Source organism: Staurois parvus, unplaced genomic scaffold, assembly GCF_062004578.1.
Source record: "Staurois parvus isolate SC_StPar_1 unplaced genomic scaffold, SC_StPar_1.0 ptg000811l, whole genome shotgun sequence".
Lineage (NCBI taxonomy): Eukaryota > Metazoa > Chordata > Amphibia > Anura > Ranidae > Staurois > Staurois parvus.
This window is the reverse complement of record NW_028318607.1, coordinates 316,410-339,386: the sequence shown is the minus strand read 5'-3', so window position 1 is coordinate 339,386 and position 22,977 is coordinate 316,410. Positions and strand designations below refer to the sequence as shown.

Here is a 22,977-nt window from a genome sequence, read left to right as displayed (position 1 = left end):
CACCCACATTTCAACAGAAGCTAAAGTAGTTGGATGGGCAGGAATCGTGTAGTTTAGCTGCAGTCGTGGTAAGCGAGATTCGCACAGCTTTATGGGGGATTTCTGCGCATCCAACTGCGAGTACTCACGGTAAGGAGAAATTCGTTAAAGCGAATTTCCAAGACACTAATGCGCAAAAGAGCACTAAAAAGTACAGAGAAGGGCAACCGAACTGATGCAAGGCATGGAGGAGCTCAGCTAGGAGGAAAGATTAGAGGACCTGAATTTATTCTCTCTTGAGAAGAGGAGATTAAGGGGGGATATGATCTCCATGTATAATACATAAGGGGGGGATATGATCAACATGTATAATACATAAGGGGGGGATATGATCTCCATGTATAATACATGAGGGGGGATATGATCACCGTGTATAATACATAAGGGGGGGGGGGATATGATCTTCGTGTATAATACATAAGGGGGGATATGATCTCCATGTATAATACATAAGGGGGGGGGGATATGATCACCATGTATAATACATAAGGGGGGGGGGGATATGATCACCATGTATAATACATAAGGGGGGATATGATCTCCATGTATAATACATAAGGGGGGATATGATCACCATGTATAATACATAAGGGGGGATATGATCTCCATGTATAATACATAAGGGGGGGATATGGTCTCCATGTATAATACATAAGGGGGGATATGATCACCATGTATAATACATAAGGGGGGATATGATCTCCATGTATAATACATAAGGGGGGATATGATCTCCATGTATAATACATAAGGGGGATATGATCTCCATGTATAATACATAAGGGGGGATATGATCTCCGTGTATAATACATAAGGGGGATATGATCTCCATGTATAATACATAAGGGGGATACATTATGTATAATACATAAGGGGGATATGATCTCCATGTATAATACATAAGGGGGGATATGATCTCCATGTATAATACATAAGGGGGGATATGATCTCCATGTATAATACATAAGGGGGGATATGATCTCCATGTATAATACATAAGGGGGGATATGATCACCATGTATAATACATAAGGGGGGATATGATCTCCATGTATAATACATAAGGGGGATATGATCTCCATGTATAATACATAAGAGGGGATATGATCTCCATGTATAATACATAAGAGGGGATATGATCTCCATGTATAATACATAAGGGGGGATATGATCTCCATGTATAATACATAAGGGGGGATATGATCACCATGTATAAAATACATAAGGGGGGATATGATCACCATGTATAATACATAAGGGGGGGATATGATCACTATGTATAATACATAAGGGGGGATATGATCTCCATGTATAATACATAAGGGGGGGGGATATGATCACTATGTATAATACATAAGGGGGGATATGATCTCCATGTATAATACATAAGGGGGATATGATCACCATTTATAATACATAAGGGGGATATGATCTCCATGTATAAATACATAAGGGGGGATATGATCTCCATGTATAATACATAAGGGGGATATGATCTCCGTGTATAATACATAAGGGGGGATATGATCTCCATGTATAATACATAAGGGGCATATGATCTCCATGTATAATACATAAGGGGGATATGATCACCATGTATAATACATAAGGGGGGATATGATCACCATGTATAATACATAAGGGGGGATATGATCACCATGTATAATACATAAGGGGGGATATGATCTCCATGTATAATACATAAGGGGGGATATGATCACCATTTATAATACATAAGGGGGATGTGATCTCCATGTATAATTCATAAGGGGGGATGTGATCTCCATGTATAATACAAAAGGGGGGATATGATCTCCATGTATAATACATAAGGGGGGATATGATCTCCATGTATAATACATAAGGGGGGATATGATCTCCATGTGTAATACATAAGGGGGGATATGATCTCCATGTATAATACATAAGGGGGGGATATGATCTCCATGTATAATACATAAGGGGGTGTATGATCTCCATGTATAATACATAAGGGGGGGATATGATCTCCATGTATAATACATAAGGGGGATATGATCTCCATGTATAATACATAAGGGGGATACATTATGTATAATACATAAGGGGGATATGATCTCCATGTATAATACATAAGGGGGGATATGATCTCCATGTATAATACATAAGGGGGGATATGATCTCCATGTATAATACATAAGGGGGATATGATCTCCATGTATAATACATAAGGGGGGATATGATCACCATTTATAATACATAAGGGGGGATATGATCTCCATGTATAATACATAAGGGGGGATATGATCTCCATGTATAATACATAAGGGGGGATATGATCTCCATGTATAATACATAAGGGGGGATATGATCTCCATGTATAATACATAAGGGGGGATACGATCTCCATGTATAATACATAAGGGGGGATACGATCTCCATGTATAATACATAAGGGAGGATATGATCACCATTTATAATACATAAGGGGGGATATGATCTCCATGTATAATACATAAGGGGGATATGATCTCCATGTATAATACATAAGGGGGGATGTGATCTCCATGTATAATACAAAAGGGGGGATATGATCTCCATGTATAATACATAAGGGGGATATGATCTCCATGTATAATACATAAGGGGGATATGATCTCCATGTATAATACATAAGGGGGGATATTATCACCATGTATAATACATAAGGGGGGATATGATCTCCATGTCTAATACATAAGGGGGGATATGATCACCATGTATAATACATAAGGGGGGATATGATCTCCATGTCTAATACATAAGGGGGGATATGATCACCATGTATAATACATAAGGGGGGATATGATCACCATGTATAATACATAAGGGGGGTATGATCTCTATGTATAAATACATCAGTGGTTCATATAGTGAACTCGGTGTAGAGCTATTCACCGTGAGGTCATCACAGAGGACAAGGGGGCGCTCTTTATGTCTGGAGGAAAAGAAATTTAATCTCCAAACACAGAAAGGTTTCTTCACAGTAAGAGCTGTGAAAATGTGGAATAGACTCCCTCAAGAGTTGGTTCTGGCCAGCTCAGTGGTTTACTTTAAAAAAAAGTCCTGGATCCTTTCTTGGATACACATAATATAACTGGATACTAACATTTATAGGTAACGTTGATCCAGGGAATATCCGATTGCCTCTCGGGGGATCAGGAAGGAATTTTTTTCCCTGCAGGAGCAAATTGGCTCATGCTTTGCTGGGTTATTTTGCCTGCCTCTGGATCAACTGTGGGTGTAGCATTATAAAAAATTTTTTTTTAATGGTTGAAATGGATGGACTTTTGTCTTTTTTCAGCCAGACTATCTGTATAAACTGCAGTATGTTACATTTTTGGTTTTGAGTTTAGATACATTTTAAATCACCTTACAAGCATTTGAAAAACTAAACTCGTTTACCTGTAACATTGATTTTGGGTGTGGTAGCTCCTCTCCTTGGTAAATCTTGATGTAGGCCTGTTATGGAAGAAGTCGTGTCATATTAGCAATTTATCATCTTAATTTCCTAATAACAAACACAATGGCTGTAAAACACGTTGGAATGGTTTTGTAACTCTCTCTCGTGTAAAATAAAGATTTAATGGACTTACATTATACTAATTAATAATATTGAAGATTATATCGGCCTAATAATTTCTACAACACTTTACACTAGTTAAGTCTCTGATTTTCGGAGGGCAGCTAAACAGCAGCTTCCAGGTGTTCAGAAGGCAATCCTGTCACCTCCTGAGTGTCTGTTTTTAAGCAACAATTTTGAATGGAATGAATGTGTTGGAACCATAGTCCAAGCATTTGGCTTACAGTTGCAGCCTGGTCCCATTAAGTTGAATGTGCGAGTTTGATAGCTGATGCTGCATTTCTTTGATGCGGCCATGACGCAAAGCATTTCAGCATGTTTACAGTCCCTTTTCAGCTGTATGCTATGTTTTAGGTAGGTGGTTGGGGGGGTCAAAACCACAGCTTCACTGCTTGTTTTTACTGCCCTATGGTCACCCATGTGAAAGCGGCCTTATGGGAGACAGTACAGTTACAATCCAATACAGGAGGGTTCAGAGGGCCCTGCTTATGAGAGCTTGAGATTTGAAGCAGCCATTCTCAACCAGGGTTCCATGCAGTGCCAGGACAAGGTCAGCCAGCGCCAAGAGCAAAGATGTCAGTCTCCCCCCCCACCTCCCCATTCATAATGTATAAGTTTATGAGATCCTATACCCACCAGTCTCTCACTTGTCAAAATCACTGCAGCTCAGTTTTAACACTGGGCACATGTTTGTTTTGATGGCTGCCCACTTCTGACAATCTCCTGGACACTTCTGCAGTAGGCGGTGCAGGCTGTGTACTCTCCCCCCACCTCCTACCCTCTAGTATAGCTCCTGTGTTTTTGTGAACACTGCCGCCTGCTTGTTGATACAGGAGCACTACACTGGCAGGAAGGAGCAGAGGGAGTGAGAACACAGCTTGCACCACGTCCTGGCTTTCTCCTCCTCCCCTCGCTGCTCGCTGCTCCCAGCATTGGGCTGACAGGAGTAGTGATATTGTTGTCACTACCCCTATCGCTCCCATCCCTACAGTAAACGATTGCTCCCAGGGCAGCTATCCCTCCCGCTCACCCCTTGTCCCGGCCCTGGTTCCATGGAACCCCGAGGTTCCTCTAGAGGTTGCTTGGTGTTCATTGAGCTGTGGCTGACTGACCTTTCATCTGATGGTGCCTGCATAGCTTCCAAGTCTAACACCACTTGGCAGAGCCAGCTGCATGACATTAATGGTCTTTATAGCTGTCTGTAAGGGTTGCATTCTTCCTACTGACCCTCAGAGTAAAAAGTATTTTTCGCACTGGATGAATTGGTTTTAGCAAGGTTTCGCAAAGACCTGATAATTATTTTAGGGTCGTTCTGAAGTTAAAAGGTTGAGAAACATTGATCTAAATAGAAGGGCAACCGATATAAAACTTAATAACTCTGTTGGGATGAGTTGCTGGACAAGGCAGAGTAGGAGACAGCCAGACAGATTGAAGTAGGGAGTTCCAGAGGATGGGAGAGGCTCTCAGGGATGAGCATGGGAGAAGGTGACGAGGGGGCTAGAGAGCAGGAGATCTTGTGGTGCTCTCATGGTCTCCACATTCCATAGATACTCAGGGGACCTCCAAAGACCGACAGACAGCTGCGTCCAAAGCTTTCTCTCTCCTGTTTTGAGTCCAGTGCTCTACCAACACGTCTATTGTCTGCACATGTTTGGGGAAGAAAGTGGGACATAAAGGTGGACATGGAGTTCCAGTTTAAAGTGAAGCTGTCAAATGTTGTAAAGAGGGTATGCGGGCCTCCTTCTGACAGCCTGGAACAAGCTTCCTGTAAAGGAGTGTCAAAACAATTGTCGGGAACTCACTGACACATCATTATGACATCAGAACATGAAGTCTCATAACAGTTTTCCTTTAAACTACAATTCAGCTTGAGTCATATCTGCTGCTATTCACTATTTTTTTTTCTACTGGAAAAGCTGATGAAAAAATTCCCCTTCTGGATCTCTTCTCATGTATTCCCATCACACTCCTTCCTAGGAACAGCCTGGAGTAAGAAGATGTTGTAGCAACAGCCAGCTAGAGATCTGGTAATATCAACATAGAAGAGAACATATGACGGCAGCACACCATAGATCCATATCATACAATCTAAATATTTATTAACCACTTGCCCTGCAGAGGATTTACCCCCCTTCCTGACCAGGCCATTTTTTGCGATATGGCGCTGCGTTACTTTAACTGATAATTGCGCGGTCATGCAATGCTTCACCCTAATGAAATTTATGTCCTATTTTCCCCACCAATAGAGCTTTCTTTTGGTGGTATTTGATCACCTCTGCGGGTTTTATTTTTTGCGCTATAAACAAAAAAAAACTGACAATTTTGAAAAAAAAAATTTTTTTTTTACTTTTTGCTATAAAACATATCCAATAAAAAAATTTAAAAATAAAATTTCTTCATAAATTTAGGCCAAAATGTATTCTGTCTTTGCTAAAAGAAAATTCCAATAAATGTATATTTATTGGTGTACATGAAAGTTATAGCATCTACAAATGGCGGTATATATACTGGAATTTAAAAAAAGTTTTATACTAGCAATGGCGGCAATCAGCGACTTATAGCGGGCCTTCTTACACTGGGGGGGAACTGACTAATTGTCAATGACATCTCCAGTGACACTAATACAGTGATCAGTTCTAATAAAAAGCACTGACACTGTACTAATGACCCCTGATGATGTCATTTGAAAATGCGTAGGGTGGAGATACACACACACACATGCTACCATGCATGCGCAACCGGCCGGCCTTATTGGATGCTGGAAAGACCTGTTTTTAATGTTTGTACATGCCGAATTGTGCCGTTTACCATGTGAGTGCAGTTTCTATTTAATACATTTTGGATCTTTGATAGTTTTACTCTATGTGGACAAATCTTTCATTGCATGTATTGTGCTAAGGGTTTTTGGTCTAATAACTCATCTTGGAACAGTTGGAGCTATTGGAGGATCATTTGTCATTTCCTTGGGTGTATGGTGTACTTCTTGATGCTACCAATGATATCCCATGAAGCGCAGGCTGACCACTCTTAGTAGGGGGTCACGTGCAGGGGTGGACTGACCATTTGGAAACTCGGGCACTTCCCGAGGGCCCGGGGTCAGTAGTGGGCCCCATGAGATGCCCCTGGTACCTTTTTCATAGGCTTTTTTGAGTTTGGGCAAGGACACAGGGGCCCCATGATCCCCTATTGCCCAGGGGCCCCATGAGTTGTCAGTCCGCCCCTGGACACGTGCCTTCTGGTAAGCCTTGCACGTGAGTGGATGGTGTCACATTGGCTAGTCTTTGGAAGTCTTCTGATCTCACTACGGTTCTGGGACTACACTATCAGAACCTGTTTGTCTCTGGCTTGTGACATGCGAGCTCCTAAGGTGGAGATTTCCCCCAACTTCTGATGCTCCTGATCTGGTGATAACTTGGAGCTGTCCCTGGGAGCAGAGAGTGTCCTGTGAGGGAGTGGTGTTACCCTGTGTGCCTATGGTGTGCCTGATGACCCCGTAACCCCTGCCCAGACCCAGATGACCACTGGTGGATATATATACACATGCGCATACCTTTTGCGCTTCTAGTAAGTGTAGCAAACTTGCTCATCAGAGTTGGATGCGGAGTTCCCCCTTTTTATTAGAAGTATTCCTCAATCCTTCCTTCCCTACCCACTCCCTTACTGAGAGGCACATGGACAGATGTGTGTTAAAAGTTGCTGACAGGCTAGAACAACAGGGGGCCCAGTGCTACAAAGCCCCGCCATGAGCAGCAGACGCTTAGTTTCAAGGCCTGGGAAAACTCACCCCTCCTAATCAAGATAAGGCAGCTTTTCCCGGACTTGAAAGAAGTCGGAACCTCATAAAACCTACCAGCCAGGTGACAGAAGTTAATTGAACATTCCTCAGGTCAGCTGTCACCTATGTTTCATATCATGGATTATGAAGCTGTTGGTTTTAATTCAGAGTCCGCCGACATCCCACCCAAAACAGGGTATTGGCCAATTTCAGAGCCACCCCCCTTGCAGGGGGATTTTTAAAAAGACAGGCTGGCAAGCCTAAAGTTGAAGCTAAACACATCTCCTGATCTTAACATCGTAACAGCAGGAGATCAAAGACCCTTTCCGCTTACAAACCAAGGCATATTGGCAAGTAAGTTAACCCTTTAACTTCATCCTATTATCTCTTTGCTGTGTTGTGGGTATATAAATATATATCTTATATACATCTTTTTCTGTAAATATTTTATTGCACCTGTTTGACTCTTTTAGTAATAAATCTTTCTTTCTGAAAGTGTTAAACTGTTTTTAAGTGCTTACTTGCAATTCACGAATTCCTGCCTGAAGAGACGCTACTGTTTGTTATAATCTCTGTATAACAGGCCTGCGGACCGTGTTATATAGATCAATATTTCAATCATTATAGTGTATATTTGATAACGGGAGTTTCCCAGTCTCCGACAAAAGTGGTGGTGGCAGTAGAGGGTTAGTTGCGTAATTAACCCAACCCAGTAACAAGCGCATTCAGGCTGCAGGCACCGATTGTAGCCCATTAGCTGGACAATCGCTGTGCAGGGTGCAGCTGGGTGTGGCCTTGTTACGCGCGTCACACCGCGGTTTTAGATCGGCCGGTCCTTCGGTCACGAGTTTGGTGAGAAGGTCTGGGGTTTGACGCCGCGGGCGTGACGTATTATTGTTGGTCGCGGTCGTGCGATTGTCGCATTTTGAGGGTGGCGATCGGGCGACCGTGACAGTGAGTGCATTCATTTTACTGGCCCTTGTCATAGAGATCACCAACACGGAGCACGGATCACTATTTCATCTGGACTTGATTTGCATTCTCTGTTTATGATGCACTACAGTCACTTTATATATTGACTTTATACAGTCAGGTCCATAAATATTGGGACATCGACACAATTCTAACATTTTTGGCTCTATAAATCACCACAATGGATTTGAAATGAAACAAACAAGATGTGCTTTAACTGCAGACTGTCAGCTTTAATTTGAGGGTATTTACATCCAAATCAGGTGAACAGTGTAGGAATGACAACACTTTGCATATGTGCCTCCCACTTGACAAGGGACCAAAAGTAATGGGACAGAATAATAATCATAAATCAAACTTTAACTTTTTAATACTTGGTTGCAAATCCTTTGCAGTCAATTACAGCCTGAAGTCTGGAACGCATAGACATCACCAGACGCTGGGTTTCATCCCTGGTGATGCTCTGCCAGGCCTCTACTGCAACTGTCTTCAGTTCTTGCTTGTTCTTGGGGCATTTTCCCTTCAGTTTTGTCTTCAGCAAGTGAAATGCATGCTCAATCGGATTCAGGTCAGGTGACTGACTTGGCCATTGCATAACATTCCACTTCTTTCCCTTAAAAAACTCTTTGGTTGCTTTTGCAGTCTGCTTTGGGTCATTGTCCATCTGCACTGTGAAGCGTCCAATGAGTTGTGAAGCATTTGGCTGAATATGAGTAGATAATATTGCCCGAAACACTTCAGAATTCATCCTGCTGCTTTTGTCAGCAGTCACATCATCAATAAATACAAGAGAACCAGTTCCATTGGCAGCCATACATGCCAACGCCATGACACTACCACCACCATGCTTCACTGATGAGGTGGTATGCTTAGGATCATGAGCAGTTCCTTTCCTTCTCCATACTCTTCTCTTCCCATCACTCTGGTACAAGTTGATCTTGGTCTCATCTGTCCATAGGATGTTGTTCCAGAACTGTGAAGGCTTTTTTAGATGTCGTTTGGCAAACTCTAATCTGGCCTTCCTGTTTTTGAGGCTCACCAATGGTTTCCATCTTGTGGTGAACCCTCTGTATTCACTCTGGTGAAGTCTTCTCTTGATTGTTGACTTTGACACATATACACCTACCTCCTGGAGAGTGTTCTTGATCTGGCCAACTGTTGTGAAGGGTGTTTTCTTCACCAGGGAAAGAATTCTTTGGTCATCCACCACAGTTGTTTTCCGTGGTCTTCCAGGTTTTTTGGTGTTGCTGAGCTCACCGGTGCGTTCCTTCTTTTTAAGAATGTTCCAAACAGTTGTTTTGGCCACGCCTAATGTTTTTGCTATCTCTCTGATGGGTTTGTTTTGTTTTTTCAGCCTAATGATGGCTTGCTTCACTGACAGTGACAGCTCTTTGGATCTCATCTTGAGAGTTGACAGCAACAGATTCCAAATGCAAATAGCACACTTGAAATGAACTCTGGACCTTTTATCTGCTCATTGTAATTGGGATAATGAGGGAATAACTCACACCTGGCCATGAAACAGCTGAGAAGCCAATTGTCCCATTACTTTTGGTCCCTTAAAAAGTGAGAGGCACATATGCAAACTGTTGTAATTCCTACACCGTTCACCTGATTTGGATGTAAATACCCTCAAATTAAAGCTGACAGTCTGCAGTTAAAGCACATCTTGTTTGTTTCATTTCAAATCCATTGTGGTGGTGTATAAAGCCAAAAATGTTAGAATTGTGTTGATGTCCCAATATTTATGGACCTGACTGTATATCCCTTTTTGATACGTCATTTAGAGACGATTCACCACGATACCACTTCTTATGCGCTGCATAAGCGCTCACTTCCTACTATTTATTAGTATTGTTACTTATCATTTCTTAGCGCTGCATTTATATTATATTGCACGGTTCTGGGACTGTTCTATCCATATGATTATATCATTTACGAACACTGTTTGATCATTTATTATCATTTCTTACACATTATTATCACCATGATTATCATTTTTGTTTGACATGTTTTATTTGTACAAAATCACGTAAATATATGTGATTTTGCATGTTAGAGGAGCCGCCCTGTACCAGTATATCTGCTATGTGACGGCTCTTAAGTGGTTAGGTGCAACCTTTCAGGGCCATGGTGGACCCCTTCGTCAGGCACGTGATGATGAAGGCATCCTGTATGGCCCCGAAAAATTGCACTTTCACTAATAGTGATGTCATTACTTTAAAGTATTACTAAAGGCAAAACGTTTTATTATTTTTTTGGAGATGGATTAGAACCCTCGTCAGGTTTTTATTGCTGTCTGTGTCCCCGTTTGGGAGATTCACCTTCTATATTTATCCTGATGACCATTTCCACCATTTCATTTTAAATCTGTCTCGCAACAAGAAAAAAAAAACGCAACTGCAAAACACAACCAAAAACACAATACATGCTTTTCTGCAGCATTTCCATTGAAGTCTATAGAACCAAAAATGCTACTTTTTGCGTGAAATATTCGGAAGGAGAAATCATGTCTAAAGCTAGGTTCACACCGATTGCAGGTTACGTTTGAGCCGTTTCTGCATTGCATTTTGCGGTTTTGCAGCTGCGTTTTTTTTTTCTTTTTTTTCTTGTTGCTAGGCAGATTTAAAATGAAAAACGCACCAAAAATACAATACATGCTTTTCTGCAGCATTTCCATTGAAGTCTATAGAACCAAAAATGCTACTTTTTACGTTAAATATTCGGAAGGAGAAATCATGTCTAAAGCTAGGTTCACACCGATTGCAGATTGCATTTGGCCGTTTCTGCTTTGCATTTTGCGGTTTTGCAGTTACTTTTTTTTTTTCTTGTTGCTAGGCAGATTTAAAATGCAAAATTCACCAAAAACACAATACATGCTTTTCTGCAGCGTTTCCATTGAAGTCTATAGAACCAAAAATGCTACTTTTTGCGTGAAATATAATTATCGGAATATTTCACCAAAAATGACATTTTTGTTGTAGGGGATGCCCAATATCTAACCTATATCTCAGTAAAGACTTCTGGGAAAATGAGTGAGCCAATCACGCAATTAGGAAATATGTCTTGGGGGGGCGTTCTGTATACCATCTGTGTATATGAATTTCAATGGGCCGCCCTATGTGTGTGAATCACAAAAAAACAAAAAAAAATTGCGCCACACCAAAACACATGGTATCGTTTGATTTGGCAAGGCACCAACGTACACACACACATTCATAATTAATGGCACATTCAGGTGTCTGCAAAGGGGCAGCGAGTTTTTGCGCAGAAGCGTTTGATTTTGTACGCGTTCCCGCAGCGCACTGCTGTGAATAGGCCCTAGTAGTTTTTGGCTTCGGATGTACTCTAACTTTTTGAAGATGACACAGATCGAAGTTTGCTGAGGTTGCCATATTCTTTTGTTGCCATGGATATCATTGAAAACGTTTGTGATTTCTCCTCAGCAGGCCTTCACCATGGTTGCCCATCTCTCGGTCTGTCCGGAAGGCCTCGCTCAGTAGAATCCTATAATGTCTTTTTCCTGGTAGAGGGGTATAAATGGAATGAACACATTGTCTTGATTACAGAGTGCTGCAGGCCGGGAGTCCCTGTGGATTGTGGATAATGTCTGGGCGGGTGTTGCCTGTTTGGCATGTGACTGAATGTGAATACAGAAGGTTCTTTTCCACATCAGTGAACATATTATAAAGCTTCGCTAATAACAACCATATGATCGGAGGGGGGAAGCCGCCAACTCCCTCCACAAAGGATGTCTGGCAGCGGCCAGGAGCCAGGTGACACGCGGGGCTGCGGGATCCAATCATCCTCCTCTACATTCATTCTCTGACTACAGAAACTGACTACTGAATGGTTCCCGGCCTAGTGTGGCCTGTAGGCTGGACTGGCGGACATTTGAGTATAGGACACCTGTGACATCACTGAACCAGAGTACGAGGGCTCATTCACACTTGACTTTATTTCTATCGCTTGCAAAACGCCCCTATAGCGTTTGGGAAGCGTTTTTAACGCTCCTCAAACACCTTATGCACGGTTTTGGGGAGGTTGAATCGTTAACCACTTCCCGACCGGCCGTTGTATATAAACGGCCGGATGGTGGCACTGCAGGGTCGGTTGGCCATTTATAAATGGCCTCCCCGCACCCTGCTTGTGCTCGCTCCCCGGGAGTGCGCAGCACCGCGATCCGGTGCCCGCTGTGAAACACCGATCATCGGACGGGACCTCTGTACGAGGTCCCGATCATGTGATCACTGATTGACCAATCAGTGATCACATGCAAAGTAGTAAGCAAGATGTCACTTCTGACATCATTGCTTACTACGTGTGAAATCTATGAATGATCACAGAGATCACATGGTACAAGGCTCTTCACAACAGGTAGGCAGGTAAAACAGTTCACATTTATGTATTACAAAAAGGAATATTAAACTGACAGTACAGGTCTACCTTTGCATTTCTCATATGGCATTGGTCACTGGCGGATTGTACTTATTGCCTGGCATTCCTCTACACCCCAGGCCATTACCTATTTGTATCTGGAAGGGTTGGAGCCATTTGCAGTTTTCACACTTTATCCATTTACCTTGAAATACTCCACCAGGCCGCGACACGTTATTTTATTCCCATTGATTTCTTTAACATCCAGGTTCTCCGGGCTCAGGAGCCAAGGTATAAAGACTTTCAGGTTCCTTATAAACTCTTCATCGATTTCTGTAAGGAAGAGGTGAGATATTAGAGGAATTGGAATACACAGGGACTAGCTGTCCTTTTTTTGGATTATTGGGCCTAGTTTTTACCTTTCATGGGTTAAAGGTCCAAAAAAAAAATAAAATTTCTATTTATTTTTATAAAACAGCATTTTATATATATAGTTACAGATATGTATCGTAATTTAGAATTATCTACATTTTTAGCAGACCTCCTTTCTTCTATAATTTCATCTTCATAGGTCCCCAGTGCCCAACTCGAACTTTCTGAGAATAAAGAGACATATCCCTTCCTATCATTCTTGGAGATACACCTACATGACTGCCGCCTGTGGTACAATATGGCCGCCAAATGATATTTCTAAGGGCCCATTTACATTGTTGCCTTTTAAATGCGCACATTACAATGTGCTAGCAATGCCACTTTCTCCCCTAATAAAAGAATAATAAAAATAGAGACTTCTTATCACAGCACCGCAGTGCGTTTTAAAGAAAAATATGACATCCATTTTTATCTCTGTTTTTGTGCATTGGAGGGCCAGTAGAATTCAACGACAAGGCATCAAAATGCATATAACATGTGTTTGCATGCGCTGCAGAAGGTATTAACAAGCCTTGGTCAATGGCTGTTACCTCTATCCACTCCAAATCCAAACTTCAAAAATGCACTGGAAATACAAGTCGACCTGCATCAATAATGTATGTCAACGCACAAAGAAAACGCATGATAATGATTTCACCTTTTCAGAAAATGGAATAGGTGAAGTAACACCCTACACCACCTGTGTCAAATACAGGGCCCACAGGTCGCATCCTGTCCACCAGACCATTTCATGTGGCTCTCGCACTCAGGGGGAAGAGTTGAAATGATAAATGGACAGCCTGTGAAAGAGAACTGAACCCTACACAGTGTGCATAACATGCCCCTAAACCCTGCACTCTGTGTGTATTGCACTCCTCAACACTGCACTCTGTACATAGCACACACCTAAACCCTGCACTCTGCATGTAGTGCACTCAACACTGCACTCTGTACACGGCACACTCCTGAACCCTGCTCTCTGTACATAGGGCACCCCTGAATCCTGCACACCATGCATAGCACACACCTAAACCGTGCACTCTGTATGTAAAGCACCCCGGAAACTTCACTCTGTACATAGCGCACCCCTGAACCCTGCACTCTGTGTGTATTGCACTCCTCAACACTGCACTCTGTACATAGCACACACCTAAACCCTGCACTCTGTACTTAGCGCACCCCTGAACCCTGCACATTGTACATAGCACACACCTAAACCCTGCACTCTGTATGTAGTGCACTCCTCAACACTGCACTCTGTTCACGGCACACCCCTGAACTCTGCATTCTGTACATAGGGAACCCCTGAAACTTCACTCTGTACATAGCGCACCCCTGAACCCTGCACTCTGTATATAGTGCACTCCTCAACACTTCACTCTATACATAGCGCACCCCTAAACCTTGCACACTGTGCATAGCACAATCCCTAAAACCCTGCACTCTGTATATAGTGCACTCCTCAACACTGCACTCTGTACATAATAGCACCCCTGAACCCTGCACTTGGTATGTAACGAACCCCTGAACCCCGCACATAACGCATTGTTAATGCAACTTGGCCACACCCACCTTTTGATGTGGGTTGGCGAGAGGGGTGGGGTTGAGTTCCTGCAACTATTCTCTGAGAAGAAAAAGCCCTGGATAAATTTATATAGTCTTACAGATACAACCAGCCCTTTGAGGACAACCATAATGCTAATGCGGCCCGCAATGAAATTGAGTTTAACACCCCTGACCTAAACCCTTCCCAACACCCGGTCCGCGCTATACTTACCCCCATGGATATTGAGCTATCAGTGTCCACGCAGCTGGTCCAGCGGTCTGGAGATCTGAAATCCCCACTTTTTTCCCCCTTCCTTCTGCAGGGCTTCCAACACAGATCAGAGTGATTCTCATTGGTCAGTGCCAGCACAAAGAATCATTATGATCTATCCAGGAAGCGCTGCACAGAGAAGAGGGAGAAGAGTGGGGATTTAAAATCCCTGTGCCGCTGCATTGGCTATATGAGCGCTGACAGCCCACTACCCACAGAGGTGGGTACAGCAGGGACCAGGGAGAGTGAAGCAACCCTTTAAGGAAGAAGGGAGTGCTGTGGTCAGGGGCGGACTGACCATTTGGAAAATCGGGCACTGCCCGAGGGCCCAGGGTCAGTAGGGAGCCCCATGACATGCCCCTGGTACCTTTTTCATAGGCTTTTTTGAGTTTGGGCAAGGACACAGGGGCCCCATGATCCCCTATTGCCCGGGGGCCCCATGAGTTGTCAGTCCACCCCTGGCTGTGGGTACTTATTTCCATAAATACCTTAGATTGTACATCCCTTGAGGGTTAGGGACTGATGTGAATGTACAATATATATGTAAAGCGCTGTGTAAATTGACAGCGCTATATAAGTACCTGAAATAAATAAATAAATAAAGGGAAAAAATAGCAATCGTCTGGGAGAATCCACCTTTTCTGGTCAACATCTGGTCGAAGAGGGCCATAGAGGGGTCTACACACCTTCCATAGGAAGCCTAAAGCTGGCCATACACTAGCAGACTTTTGTTCAAATTTAATTCATTTTAAGAACGTTTGGCCAATTTTCTGATTGATAGAGGGTTCGGATCAGCATTTCTTTGAGAAAATTCAAAGGAGCATGATGGAACATTTTTCTTGAATGAACAAATGTCTAACAGTGAATGCAGTTTTTGTTCTGGAAAGTCCATTGGTTCCTAAATCAAATGTTAAAAGCAATGACATTCGTTCAGTCCTTGAATGTACTAAGAATGTTCACCTAAACCTCCAATTGATAATCTAATGCTGGATCTCCAGCTTGACTTTCTAATATCTATAGGCACAGAAAAGCCCATAGTTCTGATCCTTTTCCAAGGACTAGCTCCTTCCTGCTTATTTCCTGTCCAGGACTTCCATTGAAGGACACAGCAATCAGTCTCTGATAAGCCCCCATTAAGCTATAAGAAGCTGATAACACAACAATGGGCTGACCGTTCACAACAAATGTACAAAGTCTGCATTGTCCCCATCTGCTCTGCCATGATCCTGCTTTATATGTGAAAGCTCCTTCTGAAACTTTTACACTGCTGGCAATATTTCTGAGATTAGTAAATCACAGGGTAAGTGAGCGCTAGAGTAAAATTATAATTGAGTTGAAAGGAAAAAAACAGCAGCTGAACACCAAAAAGGCACCATATAAACCTCCAGAATGATCAGAATAAAGCAAGGTGCAGAGCTAAAATGTTATATTAAGATATATGGACATGTAATATTCAAACATCCTCATATAAAAAATATAATAAAATAACATAAACCGATATCAAGGTGCAAGTAAAAACGTCACCTAATGGTGACTAATAGGTGATTGGGCACTAGACCAAATACAGTCTGTAGCGTGAGTAGAAAAGATCCCAAATGATCTTCAAAAATCCAATGGCTGGATCCGTGGATGAGGTGATGGATGTATAAAGATTGCGCACTCACCAGATACGCAATCTCAATGCGCATTTAGGGTAGATAATCTCAGGACATCAAGGATCCTTATGTGGGTCTGGTCAGATCTGGTCAAATGCCCCTCACTGCTTGGTAGTGCTGCGACATTTGGAAATAGCCACTCTGCAGATGTAAATGGCTCCCAACGGAGCTCAAAAAACAAAAGGAGGCCAGATAGTGTGATATCCTTATGATAAGGAGTACCATAAATCAAAAAATGTAGCGCTACAGACCCAAGATATTCCAATGAAGACAGATAGGTGATTCATGCGAATAAATGTCTAAACAAACATAACAGTTCATAAAAAGGGTGACTTTTAGTGATTTCTTCTCTGTCCTGCACTTCTGGTGCTCAGGCGTTGTGCAAAATAGTGCTGATAGAATGCACACTCACCAGAACGCCCAGGAAAATGAGCGTTTAGTAATATATATTCCCCTCAGAGACATCAGCCGGTCAGGATAAGATAGTATGCTAGCCTCCCTCAAGAGCCCCTGGAAGTTGCTGTGTGATCCCTCGGTAGGTGGCCTGTGGACTTCTCCTTGAGGACCACATACGTTCCTTACCCAGCGATGGCTGCAAATGAATACTCCCCAAGGGAGTCAAAACAAGGACGCCTCCATAGTGTAGTAGGTGATAACAGAGGTTTTATTACATAAAGCATCCAAGGTACACAGCGGTGTATACAAAAAACGGACTGACCGTCCAGTGGTAAAGATGGCCGCCGGAGCTCCACGATGCTCCGGCGGCGTGACGTCACGGCGTTCCTGGCTCCTCCTACGCGTTTCGTGCACACGCACGTCGTCTGGGGGGATTTGCCATTATGATAAGGAGTGTTTATTCCAAAAAGGTACAGGTCGGAGCAAGAAAAAATACTGACCCATACATATGCAAATGGCCGCCGGGGCCCTCGTGGCGCCGGTCGGCGTGACGTCACACCGCTGTAGCCGCCAGCTGGCGCGTTTCGTGCGAGGGCACGTAGTCATAGGGGGTTATCATAAGGATATCACACTATCTGGCCTCCTTTTGTTGTTTGAGCTCCGGTGGGAACCATTTACATCTGCAGAGTGGCTATTTCCAAATGTGGCAGCACTACCAAGCAGTGAGGAGCATTTGACCAGATCTGACCAGACCCACATAAGGATCCTTGATGTCCTGAGATTATCTACCCTAAATGCGCATTGAGATTGTGTATCTGGTGAGTGCGCAATCTTTATACATCCATCACCTCATCCACGGATCCAGCCATTGGATTTTTGAAGATCATTTGGGATCTTTTCTACTCACGCTATAGACTGTATTTGGTCTAGTGCCCAATCACCTATTAGTCACCATTAGGTGACGTTTTTACTTGCACCTTGATATCGGTTTATGTTATTTTATTGTATTTTTTATATGAGGATGTTTGAATATTACATGTCCATATATCTGAATATAACATTTTAGCGGTGCACCTTGCTTTATTCTGAATATTTCTGTGATTGGTCACTGGTATACTCGGATCCAGATTTAAGCTGGCCATACACGTGTAGATTTTCGGGAGAATATGCGTAAATAAAATTTTTTGCACAGTCGATGAACGGTCGAATGTCGATCAAAAATTGTCTTTTGCTTTTAACATTAGATTTTAAAATGAATGTAATTTCTGAACGATAATCACATACACTGGCCGAAAATTCATTTGATCAAGAAAAGTTTTCCTTCCCGCCCCGTCCAATTGCCATGATCATTTGACACCACTTCATAAATTGACAAGATCCTAATGATAAGGAACTAATAGCAACATGGATGGCACTCTCCTCCTCTCCTCCTCCTTAATCTCTCTCATTCAGGATCAGTGGTCATGTGGAAACAAAAAATGAAATCCAATGGTGCAGTACAAAATGAGACCTTTAATCGCTATACAGACAGCCACTTACAAAATATAAGTAGATAAAAAGCCCATAAGTAATGCAGTGAGTTCAAAAACACTGGTGGTTATCAAGGCAATGCTCTGACCACCGCCGGATCCCAAACAATGGCGCTCCCGCGTCACTCTATGACTAAGTCGGATATGACGAAACGCGTCAGGGCGAGGCTGTGCGGTGATCGGAAGTGACTAGGGAGCGCCATTTATAAATTGGTGTCAACTGATCATGGCAATTGGAGGTTGAGCATAGAGGAGCGTGATAATATACATTTATGATTGATCTCCTTCCCATTTGGATCCATTTATTAAGCGATTTTAGCCACCCATGAGAATCTCCCACATGCCTCTCGCATGGCTAAGTGCACACCCGAAAGGGGGAACACTATTTTATTGCACGTGGTGATCTTTTGGGAATTGGAACATTCATTTGGTGGAAAAGACTTTTTATGGACTTTCAGTTTTTCACATTTTTTTGATCACTAATTTGTCTATTTTTATGCACATATACAGTTCATTGTGCTACTGAATCCCTTTTAAGGTTCTTTTTGTTGATTATATTTTAATAAAGCTTACAATGCATATCTTCTAAACATGCACCTTAGGGTTACATACACTCTATCTATTCTCTAGAAGATATTCTCTATTTTTACAGCCAGTGATGTCACCAGTACATGCACACAGCGCCCTCAACTGAAGGCATAGTGAGCATGCGCAGGAGTGACACCATTGCAGCTCGGCCATTTAAAGAGCCAGAGCCTAAAACCCGGAAGGAAGACGAGCGACGATTCTCTTTTTTTTTAAAAGTGATCCTAGTGGCTAATTAGCTGCTGGATTGCTTTTACAGATGGCGGGAGGTGGGTCCACTGCTTTTCCGGGCTCTCCCATTCCATGTATAAATCACCTGGGATTGCAGCCGGTGATTCCCCCGGGTGACCATAGAGGTCATTTAGGACTGGAAGGTCCCCGATGATCTCTATGGTCTAAGAAACCAGAAGCGACGAGTATTTTATCACTTCTGGTTTCCGTTTTGTGCTTACTGGCCAGGTGCCAGCCAACAAAGCAGCCAATCAGACCAATCTGTATCTGATCGGCTGCTTTGGAAGCTAGAGGAGAGGTCTAATGAAATCAGTGAAGAATATGGTGGGTGGTTTAGCCCAACTCTTTCCATCCATATCTACAATATCAGCTTTGGGTGGACTTTGACCTTTTGTTGGCATGTATCTTATCCTGTATACCATTCATATAGCATCCATTGAAAAGCAGATGGAAGCCATTGTGCAAATACTACAACATACCTCTAAGTTTGCCATCAAACTTGGGATTGGTGGCTACGGTGAGGCCGGGATGTGGCAGGAGGAAGCAGGAGATGTTAGTAAAACAAGAGTGGATGTGTTTCCTGACATTCTGCAATTCTTCGTGCTGATTCTCAGACACCTGACACAACAGATCAATATATATGTTTAATTCACAGGCAAAAGTATACTTGAAAAGCAAAAAAAAAAAAATTATTCTGCAGTTTAAAGTAGATTTAAGCCCTAAGTGAAGGACGTTTCATGATAAAGCACCGTGTACCACAAATAACTGCCATTTTATTTTATTAAAATATTGTTTTCACTTTTTTTCCCCTCTTTGCGGTATCTTATTTCTGCTGATCTCTTGCAGCCTCTTTACAGCCATTTCATATCTATCTCTAATTCAGCGTTGTCTGCATGACATTTCTCACGGCAGGTTTTCTGGTGACAACAGGTGAGCACACCTGTGAAACGTGCTAAAATGACTGCTTCTAGTCTCCACCGGGAGTCCCTGTGACAGGATGACAACACAGGAGGACAACTAGGGGACAGGGATAGAGCGTTGTCACCCTATACCAGGAAGTGCCTGAACAAGATCATCATGGCAGGATCACCAGGGATTATGTTAATAAAATTTAAATTTTATTATTTTAATACAATGAAATTTTGCTGAAGTGACATAACATTTTTAGTCTTATCTGATATTTAATGAATGGGTTGACATATGCACTATATTGCCAAAAGTATTGGGCCGCCGGCCTTTACACACACAAGAATTATAATGGCCCCCCAGTCTTAGTCTGTAGGGTCCAATATTGAGTTGGCCCCGCCCTTTGCAGCTTCAACTCTTCTGGGAAGGCCGTCCACAAGGTTTAGGAGGGTGTCTATGGGAAGGTTGGACCATTCTTCCAGAAGCACATTTGTGAGGTCAGGCACTGATGTCGGGGGAGGAGGCCTGGATCATTTTCTCTGCTCTAATTCATCCCAAAGGTGTTCTATGGGGTTGAGGTCAGGACTCTGTGCAGGACAGTCAAGTTCCTCCACCCCAAACTGGCTCCTCCATGTCTTTATGGACCTTGTTTTGTGCACTGGTGGGCAGTCATGTTGGAACAGGAAGGGGCCATCCCCAAACTCTTCCCACAAAGTTGGGAGCATGAAATTGTCCAAAATGTCTTGGTATGCAGATGCCTTAAGAGTCCCCTTCACTGGAACTAGGGGGCCAAGCCCAACCCCTGAAAAACAACCCCACACCATAATCTCCCCTCCTTCTAATTTTACACTTGGCACAATGCAGTCATGCAAGTACCGTTCTCCTGGCAACCGTCAAACTCAGACACTTCCATCAGATTGCCAGACAGAGAAGCGTGATTGGTCACTCCAGAGAACATGTCTCCACCGCTCTAGAGTCCAGTGGCGGCGTGCTTTACACCACTGCATCCGACACTTTGCATTGCACTTAGTGATGTAAGGCTTGGATGCAGCTGCTCGGCCATGGAAACCCATTCCATGAAGCTCTCTACACACTGTTGTTGGGCTCATCTGAAGGCCACACCAAGTTTGGAGGTCTTTAGCTATTGACTCTGCAGACAGTTGGTGACTTCTGCGCACTGTGCGCTTCAGCATGCGCTGACCCCGCTCTGTCATGTGACGTGGCCTACCACTTGGTGGCTGTTGAGTTGCCATTGTTCCCAGTTGCTTCCACAGTTGAGCGTGGAATATTTAGTAGCCAGGAAATGTCCCGGATGGACTTATTGCACAGGTGGCAACCTATCACGGGACCACGCTTGGAGTCACTGAACTCCTGAGAGCGACCCATTCTTTCACAAATGTTTGTAGAAGCAGTCTGCATGCCTAGGGGCTTGATGTTATACACCTGTGTCCATGGAGGGGATTGGAACACCTGAATCACATGATTTGGAGGGCGGGCCCAATACTTTTGGCAATATAGTGCAGTTTCCCAACTGCATTTTATTCTGATCCAGAGGCTGCAGCACTTGAATGGAGGAGACCTACCTCATTCACAAGACAGTAAGGCCTGTTTCTCACAGGCTTCAGCTTGTATAAGAGCAGTGTGAACGGCAAGCTTTGAAAACGTATTTGCAGAGCATTCAGGAAGCTTTGTTGAAGCTTTTTAAAGTATCATATAGCTCCAGCTTGTAAATGTTGAACTCAGATCTTAATAAGAGTGCTGATTGCTACTTTAAGCAAGCTGCTGGCAGGCTTCAGCACTTCTTGAAGCTTGCTGAAAGACTGCTGAAGCCTGGTACTCTATGGTACTTTAACACCTTCCCACCTGGCCTATAACAGATTGACGACCAAGCAGGATACTCCTCCTTTTGAGTGGATGTCATATGACGTCCTCTCAGAAGGCACCACTCACTGGGCCGTAGGGCCACGCCACTGCGCAAACTGTCACTGGCTTTGTCCACCTGACACAGTCGATGACAGATCACTACAGCAACCCGCTCCCAGTGTCATGTGATCACTGTAACCAATCACAGCAGATCACATGACAATTGTATACAATGGATGGCTTCATTTCATGCCGTGTTGTTAGTTGTGATTAGTCACAGCAGTCACATGGTACAGGCAGGACCAATCACAGCCCATCTGTACTATGTGATGAGCTTTGGCCAATCACAGCTAATCACAACAAAAGACACTGAATGAATCAGTTTCATTCAGTAAAAATGTTTGCTAATATCAATGAAATGCACTGGTATAAGCAATGATGATGTGTAACGAAAAAAAAAAATCCTGATCACTTGCCCAGAGTAGTACAATGTTACTATGGTAACGCTGTATTGCTCTGGTCACAGTGTGTTGAAAAAAAATAGTAAAAAAAAAAAGAAAAAATATAATTAAGAAAATTTTTAAAAATTACATTAAAGTGCTACTAAACCCACAACAGTAAAGTCTGTATGTGCAGTATACTTGTTATACTCACTGTGGAACCTAATGGGTTAATCCTTCACATTGTGTAAAAAGGCTGTTTGTTCCTGTCTTATCTGATCCTCCCCTTCTTCTACTGTCCCCAATCCATCTCCTGATATAACAGAGCCTTGGGGACCAGCTACACATGCTCAGTTTGGTGTTTATTGCTAGAGAGGTTTTT

The 22,977-nt window shown here is 43.0% G+C and overlaps 1 protein-coding gene across 2 annotated transcripts in view; it reads right to left on the bottom strand.

Moving 5' to 3' along the window:
- The window catches only part of ATL1 (atlastin GTPase 1), a 104,335-nt gene that overhangs the window by 7,930 nt on the left and 73,428 nt on the right, over window positions 1-22,977 (bottom strand). For both annotated transcript variants that reach the window (XM_089654857.1, XM_089654858.1), the window contains exons 8-10: window positions 19,866-20,004; window positions 12,969-13,096; window positions 3,462-3,518 (exon numbers count right to left, since the gene is read on the bottom strand). In XM_089654857.1, the coding sequence (XP_089510983.1) occupies window positions 3,462-3,518; window positions 12,969-13,096; window positions 19,866-20,004 (324 nt within the window). The remainder of the gene's footprint in view (window positions 1-3,461; window positions 3,519-12,968; window positions 13,097-19,865; window positions 20,005-22,977) is intronic.